The sequence below is a fragment of the Myzus persicae genome, unplaced genomic scaffold, assembly GCF_001856785.1.
Source record: "Myzus persicae strain clone G006 unplaced genomic scaffold, MPER_G0061.0, whole genome shotgun sequence".
Classification (NCBI taxonomy): domain Eukaryota; kingdom Metazoa; phylum Arthropoda; class Insecta; order Hemiptera; family Aphididae; genus Myzus; species Myzus persicae.
In genome coordinates, this window is record NW_019104429.1 from 16,756 (window position 1) to 40,445 (window position 23,690).

At 29.1% G+C, this 23,690-nt stretch overlaps 4 protein-coding genes across 8 annotated transcripts; 2 read left to right on the top strand and 2 right to left on the bottom strand.

Moving 5' to 3' along the window:
* Positions 1-2,877: 2,877 nt before the first annotated feature.
* LOC111042105 (leptin receptor gene-related protein) lies at positions 2,878-6,370 on the bottom strand. 4 transcript variants are annotated; one of them, XM_022326593.1, is made up of 5 exons: positions 5,870-6,370; positions 3,554-3,628; positions 3,263-3,446; positions 3,072-3,181; positions 2,878-2,892 (listed from the first exon to the last, which is right to left on the bottom strand). In XM_022326593.1, coding segments are annotated over exons 2-5 (366 nt in total). In that variant the 5' UTR covers positions 3,625-3,628; positions 5,870-6,370; the 3' UTR covers positions 2,878-2,891. The 4 variants fall into 4 exon arrangements, with proteins under 4 accessions (XP_022182285.1, XP_022182283.1, XP_022182282.1 ...); XM_022326591.1 differs by lacking the exon at positions 2,878-2,892 and having other exon boundaries at positions 2,946-3,181; positions 5,870-5,935; positions 6,144-6,370; XM_022326590.1 differs by lacking the exon at positions 2,878-2,892 and having other exon boundaries at positions 2,946-3,181; positions 5,870-6,052.
* A 421-nt stretch (positions 6,371-6,791) lies between these two features.
* On the top strand, positions 6,792-11,411 carry LOC111042102 (transitional endoplasmic reticulum ATPase TER94). The gene is made up of 13 exons (XM_022326587.1): positions 6,792-7,188; positions 8,140-8,242; positions 8,349-8,602; positions 8,669-8,861; positions 8,919-9,287; positions 9,353-9,601; positions 9,675-9,839; positions 9,901-10,023; positions 10,090-10,302; positions 10,361-10,544; positions 10,625-10,749; positions 10,810-10,965; positions 11,034-11,411. The coding sequence occupies exons 1-13, from the start codon at positions 7,169-7,171 to the stop codon at positions 11,292-11,294; spliced, it is 2,415 nt and encodes an 804-aa protein (XP_022182279.1). The 5' UTR covers positions 6,792-7,168; the 3' UTR covers positions 11,295-11,411.
* A 4-nt stretch (positions 11,412-11,415) lies between these two features.
* Positions 11,416-17,017, bottom strand: LOC111042103 (cyclin-related protein FAM58A). Of its 2 annotated transcripts, none has more exons than XM_022326588.1 (6): positions 16,504-17,017; positions 16,333-16,430; positions 13,297-13,515; positions 12,535-12,630; positions 12,261-12,392; positions 11,416-11,713 (listed from the first exon to the last, which is right to left on the bottom strand). In XM_022326588.1, the coding sequence occupies exons 1-6, from the start codon at positions 16,727-16,729 to the stop codon at positions 11,624-11,626; spliced, it is 861 nt and encodes a 286-aa protein (XP_022182280.1). In that variant the 5' UTR covers positions 16,730-17,017; the 3' UTR covers positions 11,416-11,623. The 2 variants fall into 2 exon arrangements, with proteins under 2 accessions (XP_022182280.1, XP_022182281.1); XM_022326589.1 differs by having other exon boundaries at positions 11,620-12,169.
* Positions 17,018-21,289: 4,272 nt separating this feature from the next.
* On the top strand, positions 21,290-23,208 carry LOC111042101 (60S ribosomal protein L12). The gene is made up of 6 exons (XM_022326586.1): positions 21,290-21,523; positions 21,822-21,895; positions 21,982-22,162; positions 22,417-22,535; positions 22,599-22,690; positions 23,154-23,208. Exons 1-5 carry the CDS (start codon positions 21,487-21,489, stop codon positions 22,683-22,685), a joined length of 498 nt encoding a protein of 165 aa, XP_022182278.1. The 5' UTR covers positions 21,290-21,486; the 3' UTR covers positions 22,686-22,690; positions 23,154-23,208.
* Positions 23,209-23,690: the final 482 nt, after the last annotated feature.

Below are 23,690 nucleotides of genomic sequence, written 5' to 3' on the forward strand. Positions count from 1 at the left end.
CTCATTTTTACTTAATTTATTACCCATGTGTTTTTCCCGATGCATTTGAAAGTAAATCAGAATTTCTTACTTTTGACCTCACAAGGTTACCAACTAGATCCATTTTTCTACTAGAAGAGACGTTGAAATATAAATAGGAACATTATTAGGTACTGCCCAAAAGGTGATGACAAATAGAAAAAAAAATACTCCCAATCATTACAAAATCTAAATCTAAAAGTGATTCAATTTATACCATTAAAAGCGCTAAAACATTACATTTTTCAACACAAATCCAAAAGTATTATGACATTGGTGTTATTTTATTATCTAGGTTTTTAGATGGTTTAAAAAGTTGTCTGTTATCGAACAACGATTGTTTTACTATTTGCTATTCAGTAATAACAAAAATAAGTACAAATCGTACAATGAATGTCGCCAGCTAAAAAAAAGAAGTCACCGCTAAAAAAATTTTAAAAAGTACCTATTAAAAATATGCAAATATAATTAATTAGTTAATACTATAAATTAAATTAATTTTAACAGCAAGTTATAATGATAACGAAAACTGCTAAATTTAATTTAATAAGGTGAAAGAGTGGCTTGAAGGTTTTCGTAAAATCATAGGCAGACATTTGGTTGAATTTAACAGGCTAGAAAAAAACAATAAACTTTCAAATAGTTTAATTTATTTTGGGGGGGGGGAGGGTTATTGAAATTGATAAGGGTTAAGCCCCCCCCTCCCTCACGATGACTGGCTAAAGTGGATATGAAAGCATTTTTAAAAAACGAAAACAAATTAATCAAAATTATAAAAAAGCTAATTAAATACCTACAACACCTACTTTGATTTTCTAGGACTTGTAACTACTAAATCCTAATTATGCAGATACATTTTGTATGTTATTTTTCAGTCTTTGAGGGTGATAATTGGCGACGCTCATTACATAAACTTTATACTAATATAAGGTCTATGCACTCTTTGTGAAGTAGATAGATAAGAAACATTAAGTCAGACCATGGTCTTTGTGTGGATAGATGAGAACCACATGGGCGGCGATTCCAAAAAAAAAAATTATAGTGAAGCATTCAATGTTTGCATATACCATAGATGTAGATCAAAGAAGCAGGTACATTTGATAAACAATTGATTTAATATAATGAGTTAAAAAAAAGAAAATATTAAAACCAATACGAACAGAAAATATAAATTAAAAATTAGGCAAAAAATAAACCTGAGCACTACAGTAAGCATGACAAGACTGTAAAATTAAACAGTAGTATAGTACCCACTGAATAATAAACACAGTTTAGTATTTTTGGTTTAAAAACATATTTTACTTTGAAAAATACAAAAAAAAATAAAAAATAGAAAAATTGTCGGCAATTACCTTACTCAACATTTTGACTAAAAACAAAACAGAAAATCGCATTTCATTTTTTGTTTTGAAGATGACATTATTTTAATATTTAACCAGAGGTGCCACCAAACATGAATATAGCCTATATAGCGTATTCTTGAATCTTGATAAGTAAAATTCATTTTTTTATTATTACAAACTACCGGTATAATTAACAATTAACGATCATTAATCATTACTTAATTCGAAGGGATAACACCAAATACTTTAAAAAGATTTCATGATTTAAATTTTGTAAAGTATTTAACACCACTACTCACTCTAACTTCTTAATTTTCAGCACTAGTCACTAATATTTAGGCAACTCTACGACAGTAAATAATCTAAACAGAGAATATCAATAGAAATAACAAAACTGAGATATCACAATTAATATATCCAGGGACTAGAAATAATAAATTATTCTACTTCAGTTATTAACTTATTGTACAATATATATTAGTATACTGATAGTATGATATTTATAAGTTTGAAATTCATTAGACAATATGGATATATAGGCCATTTAAACTAGTTCTCTTGTTTTTTAAAGTCAACCATCAGGCAAGAAATGTTAACAAACTACTTATGACATCAAAAACCATAACAAACATCTACCCAGTTTCAGTGTTGAATTTTATATAATTTGAAAACATACTGTGCATATATTTAATGAAAAAAATCAAGACTGTTAGAAATGTGTACATCACTATTTATATAAGAAGATTGATACATATTTTATACTTAAGAACTGAAATGTTATTGTAAATTGATTAGTGTTAAAAATTGTCATTCAGAATTCTTCCATAAAATATTGTATGATGTTATATTTTGCATTGGTCCTTAAATTTCAATATTTTAATACACATACATAAGGTATAAAAACTTAAATATTTCAAATTAATAACAACTGTTTAAAACTTTTTATAATATGAAAGAAAAATAATTTAAAAATCATAATAATTATTTAATTGTATCAGTAATTCAAAAATATAAGAAAACAGTTGAACTAAAAATAAAATCTTAAAAACAAAAATATATACAATGTTCACAGTGCACAAATTTGTAATTAAAAATCCATTGACAATAATGAAATAAACAGTGAACTCTTAAATATAATGGTCCAAGTAAATGTAAAATTATTTGTGATAATTGCGTAAACCTTCAACAAATATATTATTGAGTACTGATAAAATTATGATGTATATTGCATCGATCTTTTACAATTTAAAAACCAAAGTATAATATAAAAACATCATTTATTTTTAGTTTTATACAGGTTCACATAAAAACCAAAACAATTATATGAACTCAAACCAATGTATCATTAAAAATATATTACTTATCTCAGTACAATCTTAAATTTTAAATAATTATAATAATGTATAATAGTTAGGTTAAAAAATACTTTAATCTTAAGTGAATTTAATTTTAAATAAAAATAAAAGCAGTTTCTATCAAAAAGTATAAGTAATTAGAAATCCTTTGATCCATCTAGTAAGTTGTATTTTATCTAGGCAAAAAATAATATTTTTATATTTATAAGAGTAAAGAAAAGAAATAAAATCATACATAAACTAAAAAGTTGTACCTGTTTTCAGGATACTGACTAATTAATATTTAATATAACATAATATTAATTTAAATTAAGGAATAAGCATTTGAACAATTAAGAATGATTTAATAAGTTACCATAAACTATAATCAGTGTCTTCTTGATATAAAGTTAAGAAAAATCCAATAAATGTCAAATACACAACTATGTTCCCACACAATGTAAAATTACAGGCTGTCCATGCAATCTAAAAACAATATAATAAAGTTTAAAAAAAAATTTAATTCTGAAAGTAAAGGAAATATTGAAAATCAAAATTAGAACTTACAGCATTAACTCTGGCCATTATTATTGGCAATGCAAATGAAGACACCACTATACCCATTGTAATAAATACAGCTAAATCCATATTGGCATTACCGGATCCTGAGTAATCATTGAACCGTTTCATCAACATGGTCGGTAATGGTGCCAGCAGGTAAAAGATTACTACTATAAATGGCCACCAAGAACTAAAACAAAGAAGTTAGTTATAGTTATTTGAAAAATTATGTTGAAATACTAACTAAAACAACTTAATTCTCTACGAGTAATAAATAATAACAACCAAATGGCTTACTTTAAATCTGGTAATGCACATGCCAATATGACTAATGTCATACCAATGGAACCAGCAAAAGCCAAACTCATCAAACTGTAAAGAAGTATAACAGTTAAATTAAATGTACTTCATTAAAACACAATATTTTTAATTTAAAGTGCTCACAGAGCATATACACCAATTTCCAAACGACACATTTTAATTTCTACTTTTATCCTTTAACATAAATCTGTTTTATAACGTAATAAAATTGACACTTACGCTATTTAACATGAAATTGAAGTAACCAAGGAGATCATGAAACAAAAGAAAATACAACATTAAATTATTTATTTATTACTTAATCTAAAAACTATACAATAATAAACATAGAAAACACTTATAATTTTTATTATACTTAAAGTAATAATATTACAAATGAGACATATGCTATAAGCGATTAAAAATTCAACATTTAAGAGGTACTATTTAACTTCAGGTTCTCACCTCATTTGTGATTCCGCCACATAAAAAAAATCTTAAGTATAACCCACAGTACCTATAACCATTGATTTTTTTATAACGAACATAAATTATAAAATATACCTAACAAAATATAAAATCAATAGTATAACCAATCCTAGATAAATAATTTAAGTCTTCTGTTGGCATTTTATTTGCTATAGTATTATTAACATAGGCACTTAAATAATAATTTAAAATAATATTTTAAGAATTAAAATTATTAAATATGAAAAAATACCGTGGTTTTTTAAAATCAAACAAAAGTTTCAAATTTTTATTATTTTTAAACTTAGTTGATGGTATTTATTTACTATGAGAAACAAATAGTCATAATAATGTAATATAAAATAGGGAAATTATTAACAAATAAGTTTTTACTTTTGCTCATTTTATATTTATAATTAGTAATAACCATTATACTTATAGTTAATACCACCATAATATTTAAATATTATAGTGCAACAATAAAGCACAGCTATAGAGGAGTACCCTGGGTTTATCAATTGGGGGGGGGGGGCTAAACAAAGTAAATCAGAATTTGATATCTGTTTAAGATATTATTATAAATTTAAGATTTATACCATAACATGGCCAATGGGGGGGCCTGAAGCCCACTTAGCCCCCTCCCCTTTCAGGGCATACCACTGCAAAGCTAAATAAATAAAACAAAGATTATATAATTAATGGTATGATCTATAAGTATATAATATGATAGAGGATGCTAAATTTTTTAATAAGATAATACTCTGAAAAAGAGGAGAATGTTAGTGAAAAATAAATTTGATTTTGGTATAAGTGCCCAAGTGCTAAGAGTTGATGAGACATGAAAAAACTCTTATTATTTCATTCATGCAGTAAATGAACACAGACATACAGTACTAAAAAACTACTATCAAATCATACACCCATTACCAGAACTCACTCATCGATCACTCATTCTTTAAATATTTAAGATAGATGGTAGGAGGAGGTCTTCGCCAGTACTCTAGTAAATCAGATTGGACTGTGCAATCCAAACATGCTTCAATATTGCATTATCATATATTATTATACCATGTAACTCCAAATGTATGCATGAATTATTTTGTGCAGTTTTATATGATTTTGATACATTTTCAATTTGATTTCTTTCCTTAAACATTTATTATTCTTTTCATCTGTTACAGTTGGTATTTTTCTACAAATTCTGTACAAAGAATTTATAAATAGAAATGACACATTTAACTATAATAATTTTGATGTTTCCTTGTATAAAATTTAAATTAAAAATATTTTTCAATGAAAGACAAGGATATTCGTATCAGACAAAAAAAATATTTAATAGGTATTTTTTATAACTGTTTTTAATTTATAAATGGAGAATAAAATAACTCACAGCTGAGAAGCAGTTTTTGATGTCATTCATAGATATCACATAATTTTATATTATCATATCTTCTATTACAAGAATTACTGCTCTATATCAAGCTCCACTAGTTAATACAAATTTCTCCAAAGTTCTCCTTTTATTTTTCTCATACATCTTGCAAACGAAAAATCTTAGTTAATTATTAATATTGTATTAAATGTCAAGTTTAAATTTTTTTTTTTTAAGTATCTTTTACTTTAATAGAGTACACTATTGCAAATATTTCTAAATTTGTTTGAAACTGTAACATCTTAATTTACACATTATACTTATATAATGTACTTCATGTATCTCAGCACTTGCCAGTTAAATTATAAATTGTACATTATATAGCCATTGACCAATCTTACACATACCACCGTAATAGCAGTATTATTGACGATATGGATGGTAACAATAGATCATGCTGCCTGTGCAATTACCTTTTAATCCGGCCATCGTGAACGACAAATGTCTGACGTGACGGTGCAGAAGCTTACGGCAATCGACTAGAAATATAGATATACGTAACTTTTATATTTTATTGTAACATCCGTTAATGTAATATAATTTATACGACGACTAGTCGATGATAAATAAAGAATAAATAAAAACGGATATACTATAAATATATGTATTTATTATATATAAATAATGAATATAGTGCTGAAAATACTTATAAAAAATATTTAAAGTATAAAATTGAGGGATACAAACAACAATAATAATGAAACGCGACGTGCGTCGTACACGATCCACATATAATGACTATTAATTAATATTTATAATAGACAATAGATTATTAGATTAAAAAATATTAAAAAGAATAGACATTAGACAATCATACAATAATATAAATGTATAATCTATATTATCACCACACACGTCTTATAGGAAGGTCTATACCACGGACTAAGATAAGTCACGATTTAAGATAGTGCTGTGAGTCTATGGTTATCACACATTCAGACAAGACGTTATCATGGCGTAAACATTTGATTCGTACTATCAGCAGGCGACACAGACACAGTGTTGTCGTTTGTGTTTAATTATGGAGTGCAGTGGTCTGCAGTGCCAAAATATGGATTGTCGAACGGTGAGACGCCAGCCGACCCGTAGATATTATACATAATAAATGAATACGATATTAATAATATTTTTCATTGATTCATAATAATTGACTTCGATTGCAACTCGCAATTACCAGACTTGGAAACCCATCCGAACACAGAACCGTGGTCGGTCGTTGGTACGACCGTTTTTCCCGCACCGGCCGCCATCTTAGGCCACGGCATGATTGTGCTTTTTTGATTTCCCGGTCCCTACCGCCACCACCGCCGCAACGAACCACTGAATTACACATTTACACACACACATACACACACATACACATTAACTTCTCAGTGTCTCACACCGACACACACTCACACAAGCAATTCGTAACGAGTATTGTTGTTCGCTTTTGTGATTTTGTGTCACCGTGTTTCGTTTTTATTATTCGTCAGTCGCCCCCCCGTCAGAAGTGTTTCCTGAAACACTGTATATAAAATCATCAAACGCATCGTTCGTTTTACATTAGTCGTACGGACCAGTGTACGTGGACGAATCACCGGAATCCTCGATATCCATATCCAGCCTGCCCGTTGATTTCGGCTTAGACAATTTTCTAAAGTAAAAAACCAAAACTATCGAAACCCCGTTGCTTGCGCAATACCCGGCCGCAGCTGATCCTACCAATAATCATGTCCGAACCAGCAAAAGGGTAAGTAAAAAATAAAAACGTCCTTCTTCGATAAAATCCTCCTCCTAATTTCATCTATTGTCCAATCCTCCGTGTGTCATTATTTTACCGTGACTTAACACGACTGTGTTGTCGATACTTCGATTACTTCTCAGGCCTGGGATTTGTGTTCGGTGTATTAGTGGCAATACACCGGATACAACCCGAAAATCGCGTATGGCGAACGCGGAAATACAGTGCGCGATGTTGATGATGACCTGCACTTAAATGTCATCTAACGACCACTAACAGCTATAAGTTAAATTAAATGTCCACCTCTCAAACAATGAAGTCTACATTTTAAATACTCTCAAGTATTTAAAAAATAAAATTGGTCCACAAATAGATTGTATAGACAATACTATAAAATACCCGAACAAAGAAACATTTACACAACCAAATGAAGTTGCTTTGGGATTATTTTTTTGTGACCTAAAAATAACCATCTTCGTTTTTTACCACGTCATGGAAAAATTTTTAATGTGATTGTGTTATTCAATTAAATGTATATATTATATAATATTGGTAATTTCTTCAACTTACAAAATATGATTTGCATTTATTTTATTTGTATCTTATCAATATAACATAAGTTCAATACAATTTTAACATTAAATATACATAGATACTTTAAATATAGCTAAAATGTTACCTTTAGCTTAGAGTACCTACCTCCCATTTGTTTAGAATCATTTTTAAGTATGAATAATATTTGTCAACATCAATTATTGGTAGTTGTTTCCAAATTTTAGTATTTATAAAACTACTGTAGTTCAAACAACTTACAAAAATAGTTATACATTTTTAACTTTTCTTACCAAAAAATTATTGAGACACTGAATTTATTTAATAACATAAATATTACCTTTTCCAAAGTATCTCATTTATATGTGTGTACTGTCGTAATATAATTAATAATTTGACCAATTTTAGTGAGGAGTTAGCAACTGCGATTTTGAAGCAAAAAGATCGTCCAAATAGGCTCATTGTAGAAGAAGCCATCAACGATGATAATTCAGTCATTGCACTATCTCAGGTACCTACCAACAATTATTATTTAATCTATAAATAATTATCTAACAAAACGTACAACTCAATTTAATTTAAAATAACTGACGTCATATATTTGTTTTAAATCTTAGGCTAAAATGGATGAATTACAACTCTTTCGTGGAGACACTGTGTTGCTAAAAGGCAAACGCCGTAAAGAATCAGTTTGTATTGTATTATCAGATGAAACTTGCCCAGATGAAAAAGTACGTATGAACAGAGTTGTGCGTAACAATTTACGGGTCAGAATATCAGATATTGTTCAAATACAACAATGTCCAGATGTAAAGTATGGAAAACGTATTCATGTGCTTCCAATTGATGACACTGTAGAAGGACTAACTGGGTAAAATTCACCTAACTTTTTTTCTTACATTTATATTTATTAATATAAGACAAATTTTTGTTGTAGAAATTTGTTTGAAGTTTTCCTTAAACCTTACTTCTTAGAAGCATATAGACCTATACATAAAGATGATAATTTCATTGTTCGTGGAGGCATGAGAGCTGTAGAATTCAAGGTTGTTGAAACTGATCCATCGCCATATTGTATTGTTGCTTATGACACAGTTATTCATTGTGAAGGGGATCCAATCAAAAGAGAGGTAACTTAAATTACTTAAATTGGTTTACCATAGATTTTAAATCAATCAAATTTTTAGGAAGAAGAAGAAGCATCAAACACAGTTGGCTACGATGATATTGGAGGTTGCCGTAAACAATTGGCACAGATTAAAGAAATGGTCGAACTCCCTCTCAGACATCCAAGTTTATTCAAGGCTATTGGTGTAAAGCCACCTAGAGGAATTTTGTTATATGGACCTCCTGGAACTGGAAAAACACTCATTGCCCGTGCTGTTGCAAACGAAACTGGAGCATTCTTTTTCTTAATCAATGGCCCCGAAATTATGAGTAAACTCGCTGGTGAATCTGAAAGTAACTTGAGAAAAGCCTTTGAGGAGGCAGATAGAAACTCTCCTTCTATTATTTTCATTGATGAATTAGACGCTATTGCACCCAAGCGTGAAAAAGTAATTTGATACAAATATTAACAACTTTCAATCATTTATTAAATACCTATAAATTGTTTATTTAGACTCATGGTGAAGTAGAACGTCGTATTGTATCTCAGTTATTAACCCTCATGGATGGCTTAAAATCGTCGTCTCACGTCATTGTAATGGCTGCAACTAATCGCCCAAACTCTATAGATTCAGCTCTCAGGCGTTTTGGACGCTTTGATCGTGAAATTGATATTGGAATACCAGATGCTACTGGACGTTTAGAGGTTTTGCGTATACATACTAAGAACATGAAACTTGCTGAGGAAGTTGATTTAGAACAGGTAAAATTAATTAAACCTAATTGTATATACTTCATTTTCTTTAATCAACAATTGATTTTAATGTAACCAATAGATTGCTGCTGAAACTCATGGTCATGTTGGTGCTGATCTTGCCTCATTGTGTTCTGAAGCTGCCCTGCAACAAATCCGTGAAAAAATGGATTTGATAGATTTAGAAGATGATCAGATTGATGCTGAAGTATTGAATTCGTTAGCTGTCACCATGGAAAACTTTAGGGTAAATTGAATTTACTTTTAATAGATTTTTTTTAAATTAAAATTTGTATTGCTTTTTTTAGTATGCCATGGGTAAGAGTAGCCCAAGCGCTCTAAGAGAAACCATAGTTGAAGTTCCAAATATTACATGGGAAGATATTGGAGGTTTGGCTAATGTGAAGCGTGAATTACAAGAACTTGTTCAGGTATGTTGTTTTAAATCTAATTTTTTTTCTATACCCGTGTTAATATATTTATTTTTATGGGTGTAGTATCCAGTTGAACATCCTGACAAGTTTTTGAAATTTGGTATGCAACCATCTAGAGGAGTTTTGTTTTACGGACCTCCAGGTTGTGGTAAAACTTTATTAGCAAAAGCCATCGCCAATGAATGTCAAGCTAACTTTATATCCGTCAAGGGTCCTGAACTTTTAACTATGTGGTTTGGTGAATCAGAAGCTAATGTCCGTGATATCTTTGATAAGGTAAAAGTACACTAATAACTTATTTTCTTTACCAATTTTTAATGAGAATTTTGTACAGGCAAGAGCTGCTGCTCCATGTGTACTCTTTTTCGATGAGTTGGACTCCATTGCTAAATCTAGAGGAGGCAATGTTGGTGATGCTGGTGGTGCAGCCGACAGAGTAATCAACCAGATTTTGACTGAAATGGATGGTATGGGTGCCAAAAAAAATGTATTCATTATCGGTGCTACTAACAGACCTGGTAAGCTCTAAGCTTTTAGTAGTAATTTGTTTTATAACTCCCAGCTCTAAAATAGAACTAAATATTAATGTTTTTTCTAGATATCATTGATCCTGCTATTCTCCGTCCAGGGCGTTTAGATCAATTGATCTACATTCCTCTGCCTGATGAAAAATCGCGTGAAGCCATTTTCAAGGCTAATTTGAGAAAATCTCCTGTTGCCAAGGTAATTTTTTTTTTAATTTGGATTATCAACATTTATAATATATATTATACTATACATTAGGATGTTGACCTCGACTACATTGCAAAAGTTACTCATGGTTATTCCGGTGCGGATTTGACTGAAGTATGTCAACGTGCCTGCAAACTTGCTATTAGGCAAAGTATTGAAGCTGAAATAAGGCGTGAGCGTGAAGCTGCCTCAAACCAAGGAATGGAGGTAATTGTTATACATTTGTATACAAATTAATTCAAAAATACTGTAATTTAATTCAATTTCATATGTAGACTGATGTAGCTGAGGATGATCCTGTCCCTGAAATTACAAAAGCTCACTTTGAAGAAGCTATGTTATATGCCCGTCGTTCTGTAACTGACAACGACATACGCAAATATGAGATGTTTTCTCAGACATTACAACAGTCTCGTGGTTTTGGCACAAACTTTAGGTTCCCGTCAACGACAGGTCAGCCTGCTGCCAATAATGCAACAACTGGTGGCGATCAAGCTACGTTCCAAGATGATGGTGATGACGATTTGTACAACTAAGCCTGTTTTCCCTTCCCTCAAATAATAGATTTAATGTATATTCGAAGATTTAAGAATGATTCAAACATTTTTCTTTTTTTATATATATTTTAAAATAAAATGAAGAAATTTAATACACATATGATTTATAAATATTTAAGTTTATTAGGTTTTTCTAATGTTTGTATGTGGTTATACAGTATATAGGAATAAAAAAAAAATGGTGGGATACAAAAAAACTGTTACATCGGATTTTTTTTTATAATTATTTATTTTTTCTTTTTATAAGAATTATTATTAATAAAATTTAAACAAAATACAAACACAAATTAAAAGGAATAGTATTGCTTTTAGTCGGTGGTTGACTCGAGATCGTATGTGTCCATGATCGCAGCCATAACACTCCAAAGTGTATCCTTGTCCAAATCTTCAACCAATGCCTTAAAAAAAGTCATATTACAATTATTATTAAAAAAAAATGAGTATTAAGTTTTAGTAAGATAAAAAATAAAAACTACTTAAACAATACTTTCTCATTTCTATCAAACTTTACAATTTTTACTTTTAGAACGTTCAAGGATAATAAAACATTTTTAAGTAATATCCTAAGACGTCCTAAATATTAATACATTATTTTTCAAATGAACTGAATATCCTTAGAGTAAATGATCCTGTATAAAATTATATTCTATGGTTATTAAAATATGTCTTTAAATCAACAATCCTGCTATGTTGAAACAGAAGAGGCATATCACTTCAAAATGATTGGTATCCTTTTAAAAATCAGCTAAAATATACATCAATTAAATTGTTCTCAAATTCCAATGATCTTTCATACATTTAATTTTTGCTCATATTTTGAAGACAATATAATAACGTTTTTTGGCAAATAATTGCTAAAACGAAAAAAATTTGAACTAATTCAAAAACATTTTTTGAAATGAGAACGATTAAATACCATCAAAGCAGTAAAAATTTGAAACATACCTGGTACCAGGGTTGTATTTCATAATCAATTATTTGAGATGGAATGCCATAAACTTTGATTGCAAGTTCAATACAAGCGATTGCAATATGCTGTGCCTTAAACTGAAGAATATCGCTGCTATGATAGAAATCCTAAAACAAAACAATTTATTTTTACTTTTTATGACAACACATGTAAGCTTATGAACATAATAGCAAGAATGGATATGTTTAAAAACTAAATTATAATAAAAGTAAAAATTAGTTGGTAAATATACAATGAATCTCAACGCACGTGTAAGAAATCATAAGCCTTCTTAAATACAATGATGTCCTTGCCATGTTTTGAATAGAAAACTGGTCGTAGAGTCTGAACGTAGTGCAAAAAATACTGTAAAAATAATATAACACTTAGATATCAAAAACTATGAAGGAAAATAGGGTGATCAAACTAGAGTTAGGCAGAAACAAAAATCAAGCTGTGTAAACAGTTACATTAGTTCCAAATTAAACCAACATTGTGTAGGGATTATTCATGTCTAATAATAAGTTTTTGGAAAATGTATGCAATACGTAGCTGGTAAAATCGTGCATTTTTCCATATGTACACTTTAAATTTTATTATGAATGTTAAGACGTGTAGATAATTGATTGTCACAATTTGCTATCACCATCAAACAGTAGATAAAGTGTATACTTTCCTAAATCATAATATTATATTATTATATTCATAATTAGTATACCAAATTGAGTTTTGATAGCACTGACTGAGATATCTAGTCTACAATTGCTAACAAAACACCAGGCTTAATTTATACATCAATAATATCTACCATGTTATACATACAATATGTATGAATGCATCATTTTACAAGCAATAAATTAATGTATCTGAGTCAATAGTTTAAAATATTGCATATATTTTCAAAAACCTATAAAAACAAATATTTCCTACATTTCACATGGGCTTAAATTGCAACAAATGAATCCACAACACAGTTTAAGTATATGCAAAACTATGCCTCTGAAATAAAATTAGTTTAATAAGTTTAATTACATTATGTGGATGATCAAAAGTCGTGTCAAATTGTACAAATCTCATGGTTAACATTTCAGCATGCACAATGGAATCCCGGAAGTTCCAATATTCTTCAGCTAAGCGCAATGGAGCTGCATCCCTGTGTAATGTGTGGTAACACACATTTATCAAATCTCGAAGTCTGATGGTTTCATCGTGTACTTTGCTAGCCAAGTATAAAGTTGCACTAGCTATAGACTGTAAACACACATATTACATTATAATCACAGTACAACAATATTTATATTATAAATTGGTATAACAAGTTGGGGGATTTTAATACATGGATTTGATCTAATATTTATTTTATGCAAACGATCACCAAAAAAAACCTGACACATGATACTATAAGTGATTTGTTATTAGTAACATTCACTTGGGAAATTATAGTTGTAATCATATTGAAAAACACGTTATCCTGCCCACTGATGTAAAATGTCAGGATCATATGTTATTTATATATTTGCAACCAAGAATAGTACTTTACAACCTTTTGTAATTTCTAGCGAAATACACGGTTTCATTGTGAACACATTTGTAATAACTGTAGTGTTAAGTGTTTATTTATTATTGAAGAATAGTGGTACTCGGCCTTGATGGATATTCAATACCACAATTATTACAATTTTTGCGCCAAAACAGATGAACCCAATATTTTTGAATGATAGATCCTTGGTTATGATCTAAAAAATTAATTAAGTTCATAGAAGCAAACACATCAAAGTTCCTGATGGTAATAGAAATAAGAATAGTATAATGTAAAAGTAACATCATTTTGGTAGGCACATATTGTCACTTGTTATTTACTTATCATATTATCATTTATTACGTGTTAATAGACACACACAAGTACATAAAACATCAAAAAAAAATTTGTTTTACGTTTAACATTGGGGTTTCGAAACATAATATGCAAAACCCAAACTTTTAAGCAAAATAATTATTTGATATAATAACAAACAAACTTATTTAAATATTTCTTAACAATTAGCATCAGTCCGAATTAGGTTTTTTTTAGACACTTGTTTTCAATTTCATATTAAATCCTTAATGCTCCATTCAATAATTAATCAATTTATGACCCAGTTAAAAATTATATTGTAATTTGACAAAATAAAATTTTATGATGCCATGTTTCAACATAGGATATACTTACATGAAATAAGAATGCTGAAAATATTATTAATACCACCAATAGTTATCAGTATTATTAGTAATTACACTTACGTTTGGTGCCTCAAATCATACAGTGTCGTAACAATAATTTTATGCAGTTCAATAAGTGTGATAATGCAGATGGAAACAAACTTTTTTACTCTTATAAATATTTTGTATATTATTCTGCATAAAACCAAAAAACCCGTTAAACAACAAGGTCAGAATATAGGTATACAAATTTTTTATTTCTAATGTTTTTTATGTATAAATATAAAAAAATCTGTAAAATAAATACAAACTATCATTCATGTACAAAATGCAAAGCCTACTAAATAATGGTATCATATTCTCATTGATGAATTATAAAATAAATTTAAAAAACTATTACAATACACTCCATATTTAGATTTTTCATCTTATTTAAATTTTCGGTCTATTAACACTTAACTCATACCAGTAGTTGTACCATTTATATTTAATACATTTTACATAATATTGTAACTGGAACTTTAAAAATTAATACGCCCATTATATATTTATATATATTGTAGGTCAGTGACAATATTTATAATGTCCGTTAATACTATAAATTTTATTTTTAATGTTTTACATATTTCATATAACTGTACACATTATATATGATTATAAAATCTGTATAATTCAAATTTACAATAAAATATACATTAAGGACTGATTAATATTATTCATCTCATTGTGAAATTCCTTATTTAGTACTTATTAATTATTGATTTCAAATAAAAAAGGTGTCTCATATAATAGTCAAACAATTATGTTATGACAAACTTTTTGTTTCCTAGACAACCATTTTTCATTGTTGTATGATACAAGTGTTATACAACCATTATACATACAAAAAAAAACACTGGAAATTATTGACAGTAACAAATATATAAATATTAAGTTAATTATTTGAAATGATAATCAGTTACATTTATTTACACTTTTAAATTATAGTTAATTAACAACCTTATTCACGAAGGCAATAACTTTTCTTTAAATTATTATAAATATAATAATACAATTATACACCAATATATATATGTGTGTGTGTATAAATAAGAATAGTAAATTATAAATCATAATGAGGTTATTTTCTATTAACTATATTAATCTGTAAACCATAAAAACGCAAATAGAAATATGAAAAATAACATAAACAATCAATATTTATACTTTAATTATGTATTGCTAAAATGAATTAAAACCCAATAGGAACAGGTCCATCATTTTAATAGGACTATGCAACCCAAAATGAAACAGAAAAAATGTTATTTTAATTTTGATTTTAATATTTTTTAAAACTTTTAGTCGCATAAAATAATACTTCTCAAATCTAAGGGTACCAACTAGAAATTTGAGAAAATATTTTCATCATTACTCATTAGTTATTAATTTATTACAAATGTAAAATTTAGATTTTATTTTAAATTCATAAGGATCTGTTTTTAATTAAAAACTCCACTGAAAAATATTAAAATTAATATTGAACTGATTTATAACAATTCAAAAACCTGTATTAATCAAACCATGCAAAAATGATACTTAGTTTATTAAAATTTAAAATGATTCAAATTGATTAATAAAACTCTACCTGCATACTAAAACTATAACTTATATCTTAAAAGAGAACAATCACTTTTAATGCAGAGTGAATGATTCGATTGGAGTGTCGAGAACTACGTGATTACACTAACACCGGGTCATAGGTAAGAGATGCGCATTACTGATGAAAATCGGTTGCCTAACTGATTATTCTCTAATGAGACAGAGTATAGGTGTATTGTAATCAGTTAAAATATAAAGAAAAATATTGACAAATTAAAAATGAGTACTTACATAATTGTCATACGTAGTTTCATCCACATGTTTATAAAACTTATGGAAGTAAACTGCTGCTGAGCATATAGTTATATGTTTAAGACCCAGTTTAATACCTATTCGTAAAATATAAATAAAACACAGTACTTAAAAATATGTAGATTTATCATTTATAATTTTTAAGCATACCGCATTCGAATATAAATCGGACAGCAATGTAATTTGACCTGTGTGTCAAATAGTCAGTAAGAGGTGCATCCGGTTTTTTAAATTTGTCTTGACTCTCTGATCGCAGTTTTGTTCGATACTTTTGTTTTGAAATGTTTTTGTTTTTCTTATGAGATTTAACCTTCTGCTTGTGAGTCTTTGTCTTGCTTTTAGTAACACTCTTCATTTTCGGAGCTTTTTTACCCATTGTATTATAATTTTAATAACTAAACTTCAAAAATGTTCTAGAAATCAATGACACACATTATAAAATACACTTAATAGTAGGTGTATAGTTAACTATTTTCGCCTAATCAGTTTACGCCTGATTAAAAATAAATAAGAACATTATCCAAAAAAAAATTAAAACTCGAAAACTTTTCCAAATTGCATTCAATGTATAACAATAATTATTTATTTCACAAACTATAGTCGGGATACTCAATAAAAAAAAATGAGTATTGACTAATGACTATTGACTAAGACGTACTCAGCAGTAAGTTGTTGTAAGCGAACTCGCATACACCAAACAGTGCCGCTTAAGTTTATGTATTTACAATGTGATGGGAGGTAACCCTGATCAGTATTTGAGGTTATTTTTATGAAGATTTTGGCGGCCTTTTACGTAATTTTATGAAATATTAAAAATAATGAAAACAATATTAAAAACATGACATTTTATTGTAATAATAAATTATAAGAAATCAACAGACAAAATAAATCTAAAAAGTTATATGACATCCTCTCTATGGCTCCCGTTGGCACACCCAGTGATAAATTCAGGGAGGCTAAGGGCTCCAGCCCCCCCCCCTCAATTGGGCTTTGTCTTAGTAAAAATCTTACTATAAAATTATAAAAGGCAATTTTTTACTAAACAATCTTTCTAAAAAGGCTGTACCATTATATTTCTGAAAACGGTTTTGAGAAACATTTTGGGTATATAATCACTAAAAATGTGTAAAGATTATTACGGTTACAAGACAGTGGCGTGTCGAAGGTATTATTTTGAAGCAAATGCTCCTTTAAAATGTTTGGTGGATAGGTGTCCCTCAGCCACAAAATACCTAAATCTGCATACACCACAACACAAATCAAGATACAAGATAATTAATGAAAATACCATAATGAATAGACGTCCAATTAAGTGGGTACATCCGAGTATACATATGAAAATTACTACAAATATACTCATATTGCATAATGTTTTTTATTTTCTACTGTAGTGGAAATTTCGTTATGATAGACAAGTATGGTGGGTGGGTCTGTGGGTACCTTGAGTACATTTTTGCTCCTCACCCAAAAATGAGTTCAACACGCTCCACTGATACGGCCTTAGGGGATATATCAATATAACAACCTAGTATAAAGTAACGAATAACGGATATCAAATTCTAATTCTTTGTTTAGCCCCCCTTCCATTGAAAAATCCTGAGTACACTACAGAGCACACCCTTATTATCTTATTCTTATACCTATTTTATATATGCAAATAATACATAATTATACCTGCTAATCTGCGATTAGTTGCTGGCTTGCTGCATAAATAACAAAAAAAAAAATTAAATTTGAAATAAGTGTTAGGTAAATAAGTTTATAAAATAAACATGTCTCAAACAATTAGGTCGAAATGCCAACCTAGGTGTCCATTAAAATGTCTAACGACAGAAATCCCATACCGAGAGGGCTTAATATTTATGACGAACAGTGACAATAACAACCACCTGCACAATCTAATAAATCACATTATAACCATGAATAATGAGGTTTATACAAGCATTTTTGTTCTCAAATAGATGTTTTAAATTGTTATGTTTTACACTTAAACAAATAGAAAAGAACCTAACCCAAACGAAAAAAAGCCCATAAACTACGATGTACCTAGAACAATAATAAATATGTGGTTTCACCTGGGCTTAAAGTGGGAAAAAATTCCATAGTGGATTAATGTCTCTATATATTTATAGGCGTTCCATATGTTTAATGTCTAATGTATAAAACCCTAATTTGTTAAAGGGTCCTCCTACGTCTATGGTCTATCCATTTTAACACCCGGGTTTCACTCGTGATAAAATATGATTGACACTTTACAATAAATATTATTTTTATGCATACAATGGACACGGTATAAAAATATTACAAACAATTCCATTCACGACTGCATGTCTGGAAGTGGGCAAGACAAGCCCATACACTGGTGGGTTTTATACTTGGAAGTTGGAGGAAATATCTTATACAGTGGACGAGGATATCTTTATCATTATTATTATTCATACTATACTACTATACAATACCTATGTTAAATGTTAACTCAAAAATATCAGCGTTTTGAAAAATATACGGTTTGATTCACCAAGCATGCCCGTAACCTTTTTTTTTCTCAAGTAATAAATTTATTCGAATTCTTTAATTTTTTGTACTACATACTTAAGGAGTATCCTGTGATGGTAGAAACTTCTGTTTTACAAATTAAAACCCCCATTTTTTGCTATAAATTATTAAGTACACAATTTTTTTGAAAATTTTCACGTACCTACCTAGTTAACAATTTTAATGAGTAGTTTCTTAGTTACTAAAATGTTTGTACTAAAGATAATAGTTCTAAAAAAAGGAAAAACTTGATTATGGGTACTATTGGGCCATTTTTACAAATTCTTACTGTTGATAGATAAATATTAATGACTATCACTATTTTCAAATCACCATAGCCCCTATATTTTAGGTTAGGCCCCACTTCTTAGATTTATGTAACTAACTGTAGCCCTACAACATTTTCAATGGATATCCGCTTATGACGGTATGTCAGCATATTTTATCTATATGACTAAGTTTATTAGGTATTTATAAGATTCTAAAAACATAATTTTAGGACACCTTATATTCCCGTGGTGTCCGTCCGTTCATTAGTTAAAGTTACCACTTAACGAGTTATAGCAATATACGTAAATACGTAATATAGGTAGGTCAGTGGCGTAGCCAGGGGGGAGGGCTGAGGGGGCTGCAGCCCCCCCCCCCCCCGAAATGTTAATATAATTAAAAAATTGTTTTAATGGTCTATGGTATTCGATCAAAAATTAGACCACCGCTGTGTAAAAAATTGATCAGCCCCATGAGGTACGCCACTGAGGTAGGTACAAGGTAGTTACTTACGGTTGTTGATAGATGCAATTGCTACAATAATTGAACAATATGGAATTATAGTTTATTGCGTTAATGTACTAAAATACGTTTAGAAACGGCTAAACTGAAAACGTATAGCACGCCCACGCACGCAGCGTGAACTTTCCTGGCTTGATTTATTTTATAGTATACCTACTATATAGTATGAATTTTATTATTAAGTAGTAATAGTATAATACAGATGGTTGGATTACATTTCACCGAAAACGTTTAATTTATTATAATAGAATAGTTAATATACCTATCTACTTATAAAGTTATAAGATAATATAATATTATAATTAACTTTTGATTTAATGAACCAACTTACCGTAGAACAGTGAGAGACTAAGATCGTGATTCGTGGTATAAATGTATAAATATTTATTAAACCTACATACAAGTTTTAAGTTATCATGAATGTTGTATTGAATTTTTAAGCCCTATTAGCTATAAATATTGGATATGTGCAATATGATTCAATATATTTCAACAACAAAATAATTTGAAAAATTTTAGTGATTTTGACGAATTTTTTCAAAATTTGAACTTGAAATATGTTCACAAAAAAATTGAAACTATATATTTTTGATATTTTTTAATCATACATTTATGAGAAACCTTGTGTTAAATTTTCAAGTTTTTTAACCTATCAATAAAATGTTGATCTCGATTACAGAATAAAAACTTAAAAAAATTGAAATTGAAAAGTCTATAAATAAGCAAATAGCTCAGAAATAATCAAAATATTTTGATATTTTGTTTAACAAATGTTATATCAGTTTATCATTACATAGAAAATGCAAATATAAACATTAGGTGAAAATATCAAATAGCTAATTATTTTTTGAGTAGGTGTACACATTTTTCAGGATTTTCGCATTTTTTTTATTTTTCCTGGTAATATTGAAGAATACTAGAAATATTGGAATACTGACCTCTTAGGCTCTTAAAAGTATCAATTTTAGTTAGGTCCGATTTTCTATAAATACTCAAAGTTGAAAATCAAGGCATTATTTTGAGTTCTTATCGTGTACATATACAGAAAAAAAAACTTGCTATAGGTATCTAAAATCAATACAAAACACATCATCGTCAGAATCTAAAAAAGGATTGGCCTAAAATAAATAAATAAATAAAGGTAATATAAACATATACCAGTATACTACTTAAACATGTATTTTTTTTAATTTGTATTATAATACATATGCATATCATAAAAAATCACCGCTAGATGCTGATTAATGATTTTAATAATAAATAATTGTAGATGTTATGAAAAGACTCGTCAAAAGTGTGATTCCGTCTTTTACTCTTTTAGCAGCCTTGAGTGATGTAACACGCACTATAAAATATTAAAATATTGTCATTGCTATAGTTGCTACACGTGAGACACAGGGCTGCCTATGCCTTTCGCCGTTCCTGAGTACGACTTTTTCTTAAAATATTATTACAACTATTATCAGATTATTATTATTATTATTTTTGTCCACAAAAATTGTTGTACAGATACTAAAATTTATTCAGCAGTTGGTTACCCTGTACGTTTTCATGAAATGAATATCGTATTAGCCCCCCCCCCCATAGGTATAGTTTGAGGTTAGACGTGTTATGAGTTGTGACAACTAGCGATTGGACGCTTCATGCACTGGCAAGCGACACCACAATATTCTCTTTTCGGTGTTCGGTCCTCGCGTTTTCAGGGGTCTCTCATTTCCGATCGGATTCCGATTTCGTGATCACGATTTTCGAGAACAACTTTTTGTCAATTAATTTTTTTGTAAACTGTTAAATTACAATTAATTAACCATGCCACCAAAATTCGATCCCAGCGAAGTCAAAGAAGGTAATCATTTATTTCAATAAGAATTCTTGAAAAACACGTGTCAAAGTTATAGTTTTCACGAGTATTACCTACATATTTTATATTGAAATTCTGAATTGTATTATTCTTATTTGAGTAATTCATTTCTTAATGATTCTTATATTGGTTAATACGAGTTGTTAGTACACGTGTACCTGATATAATTGTTACATTTTATTTAGAGGTTAAATTTCACGTGTGAAAATACTTATGTTAAATAAATTTGTGTGCTACATCTGTTTTATTCGTTTTAATACTACTGATTTTTATTTATTTGCAGTGTACATGAGATGTGTAGGAGGAGAAGTTGGTGCTACATCTTCTCTTGCTCCCAAAATTGGTCCCTTGGGTTTGGTGAGTGGCTAGAATCATTTGATGTTATCTCGTAACGGCTTGTATAGAATTTACGAAATTAATACGATACATTTTTTCTTTTACAGTCACCCAAGAAAGTTGGTGATGATATTGCCAAGGCTACATCTGACTGGAAAGGTCTTAAAATCACTGTTAAATTAACCATCCAAAACAGAGTAGCAACAATATCTGTTGTACCTTCTGCATCATCATTAGTGATCAAAGCTCTTAAAGAACCACCCCGTGATAGGAAGAAGGTCAAAAATGGTAAGTCTATTCCCTCATCGAAATTCTTTAGTAGCTCTGTGAATTCAATCGACGATTGTTCCTCATGTTAGTTTTAATGACTAGCATGATTTTAACAAACTGTCGTATACTAAAACAATAATGCGAGTTGCTTCACCCAGAACTACTGAGTGTCATTGTCTGGTTTTGCGGACTCTTACAAGATAACCTTTCTCAAATATGAATTTAATTAGTTCATATTATGATTTACTTAATTAACTAATATTATTTTACAGTTAAACATAATGGAAATGTAACTTTGGATGAAATTATTAACATTAGTAGAACAATGAGACCAAGATCGATGGCCAGAACTTTGGCTGGTACCGTAAAAGAAATTTTAGGATCAGCTCAGGTATTATTTAACATAATAATACACTTACTTTACACAGTTAAATACAATTTAATTCATTTATAGAGTGTTGGATGCACTGTTGATGGAAAAAATCCACATGATATCATTGAAGGAATTGATGATGGTGCCGTAGCTATTCCGGAAGAATAAAAGTAGTGAGTATTTTTGCCACTGATGCTCAAATCCTAAAGTATATTTTAAGATTAGGATTTGAGTTCAGTGGTTTTTTTGGTCGGGGTTAGCATCCCATCCACCGCCCTCAGCAGTATCTAAATAAGCATTTCATTTTTCTATAAATAAACTTTGTAGGTTAAGCTACTATTAATTTTTTCATTAATTACCATGGATTATTTCCTGTTTTTCGTTTATCTATTATTTTTGTACTGCTTATTGAATTTAAATCAATGTTATTATAATTTACCAACATAACTATTTAACTGCCTTTGGGTGGCATAAACGCTACTGAGGAGATAACCTCAATAAAATAATCACACTATCTATTACAAATTTAAATATAATTTTTGATTTATTTTAAATTTATGTATAGATATTGTAGTGTTTTGTTAAGTTTTAAATTATTAGGACTGAAATATAATATATTTAAACATTTTCTTTCAGATTTTTGTTTGTGCAATTGGTCAAATAAAGTATTTTTATTCTTTCAACATTAAAATGCTGTGTTTTTTTTACATGTATGACATGTTGTGTACTAAAAAATCCTTTTAACCTTTATATATCTCTGGTATGATGATTCAACAGCTACCTGGGTGAGATAAAATGTATTAGGTGCCGTCTGGTTATAGTATTCTTCCGAAACAAATGTCTAATGTGATCCTAAATTTTGTTAAATCAAGTGTCGGATAGTGGCCTACTTTATATCCAAATGTCATCAGTTCTATAGTTATTTTTCATTTTAAGTCATGTCAATATGTCATTGATTTGTAAATTATATTGGAACTTTTAATTAACATCTATTATTATGGTTTTATGTTAAATTCTCCAGAAGAAATAGTGTCAAAAATTCAAACCTGAGCCTCACTTGCTCTACCACTAAGCTGCCCCTGAGTTAACAGGAGTTAACTCATCCTATATTGAGTAAATGTTCTTAATTGTAATACAATACACAATACAATTGTGAAAGATACCATTTAGGTA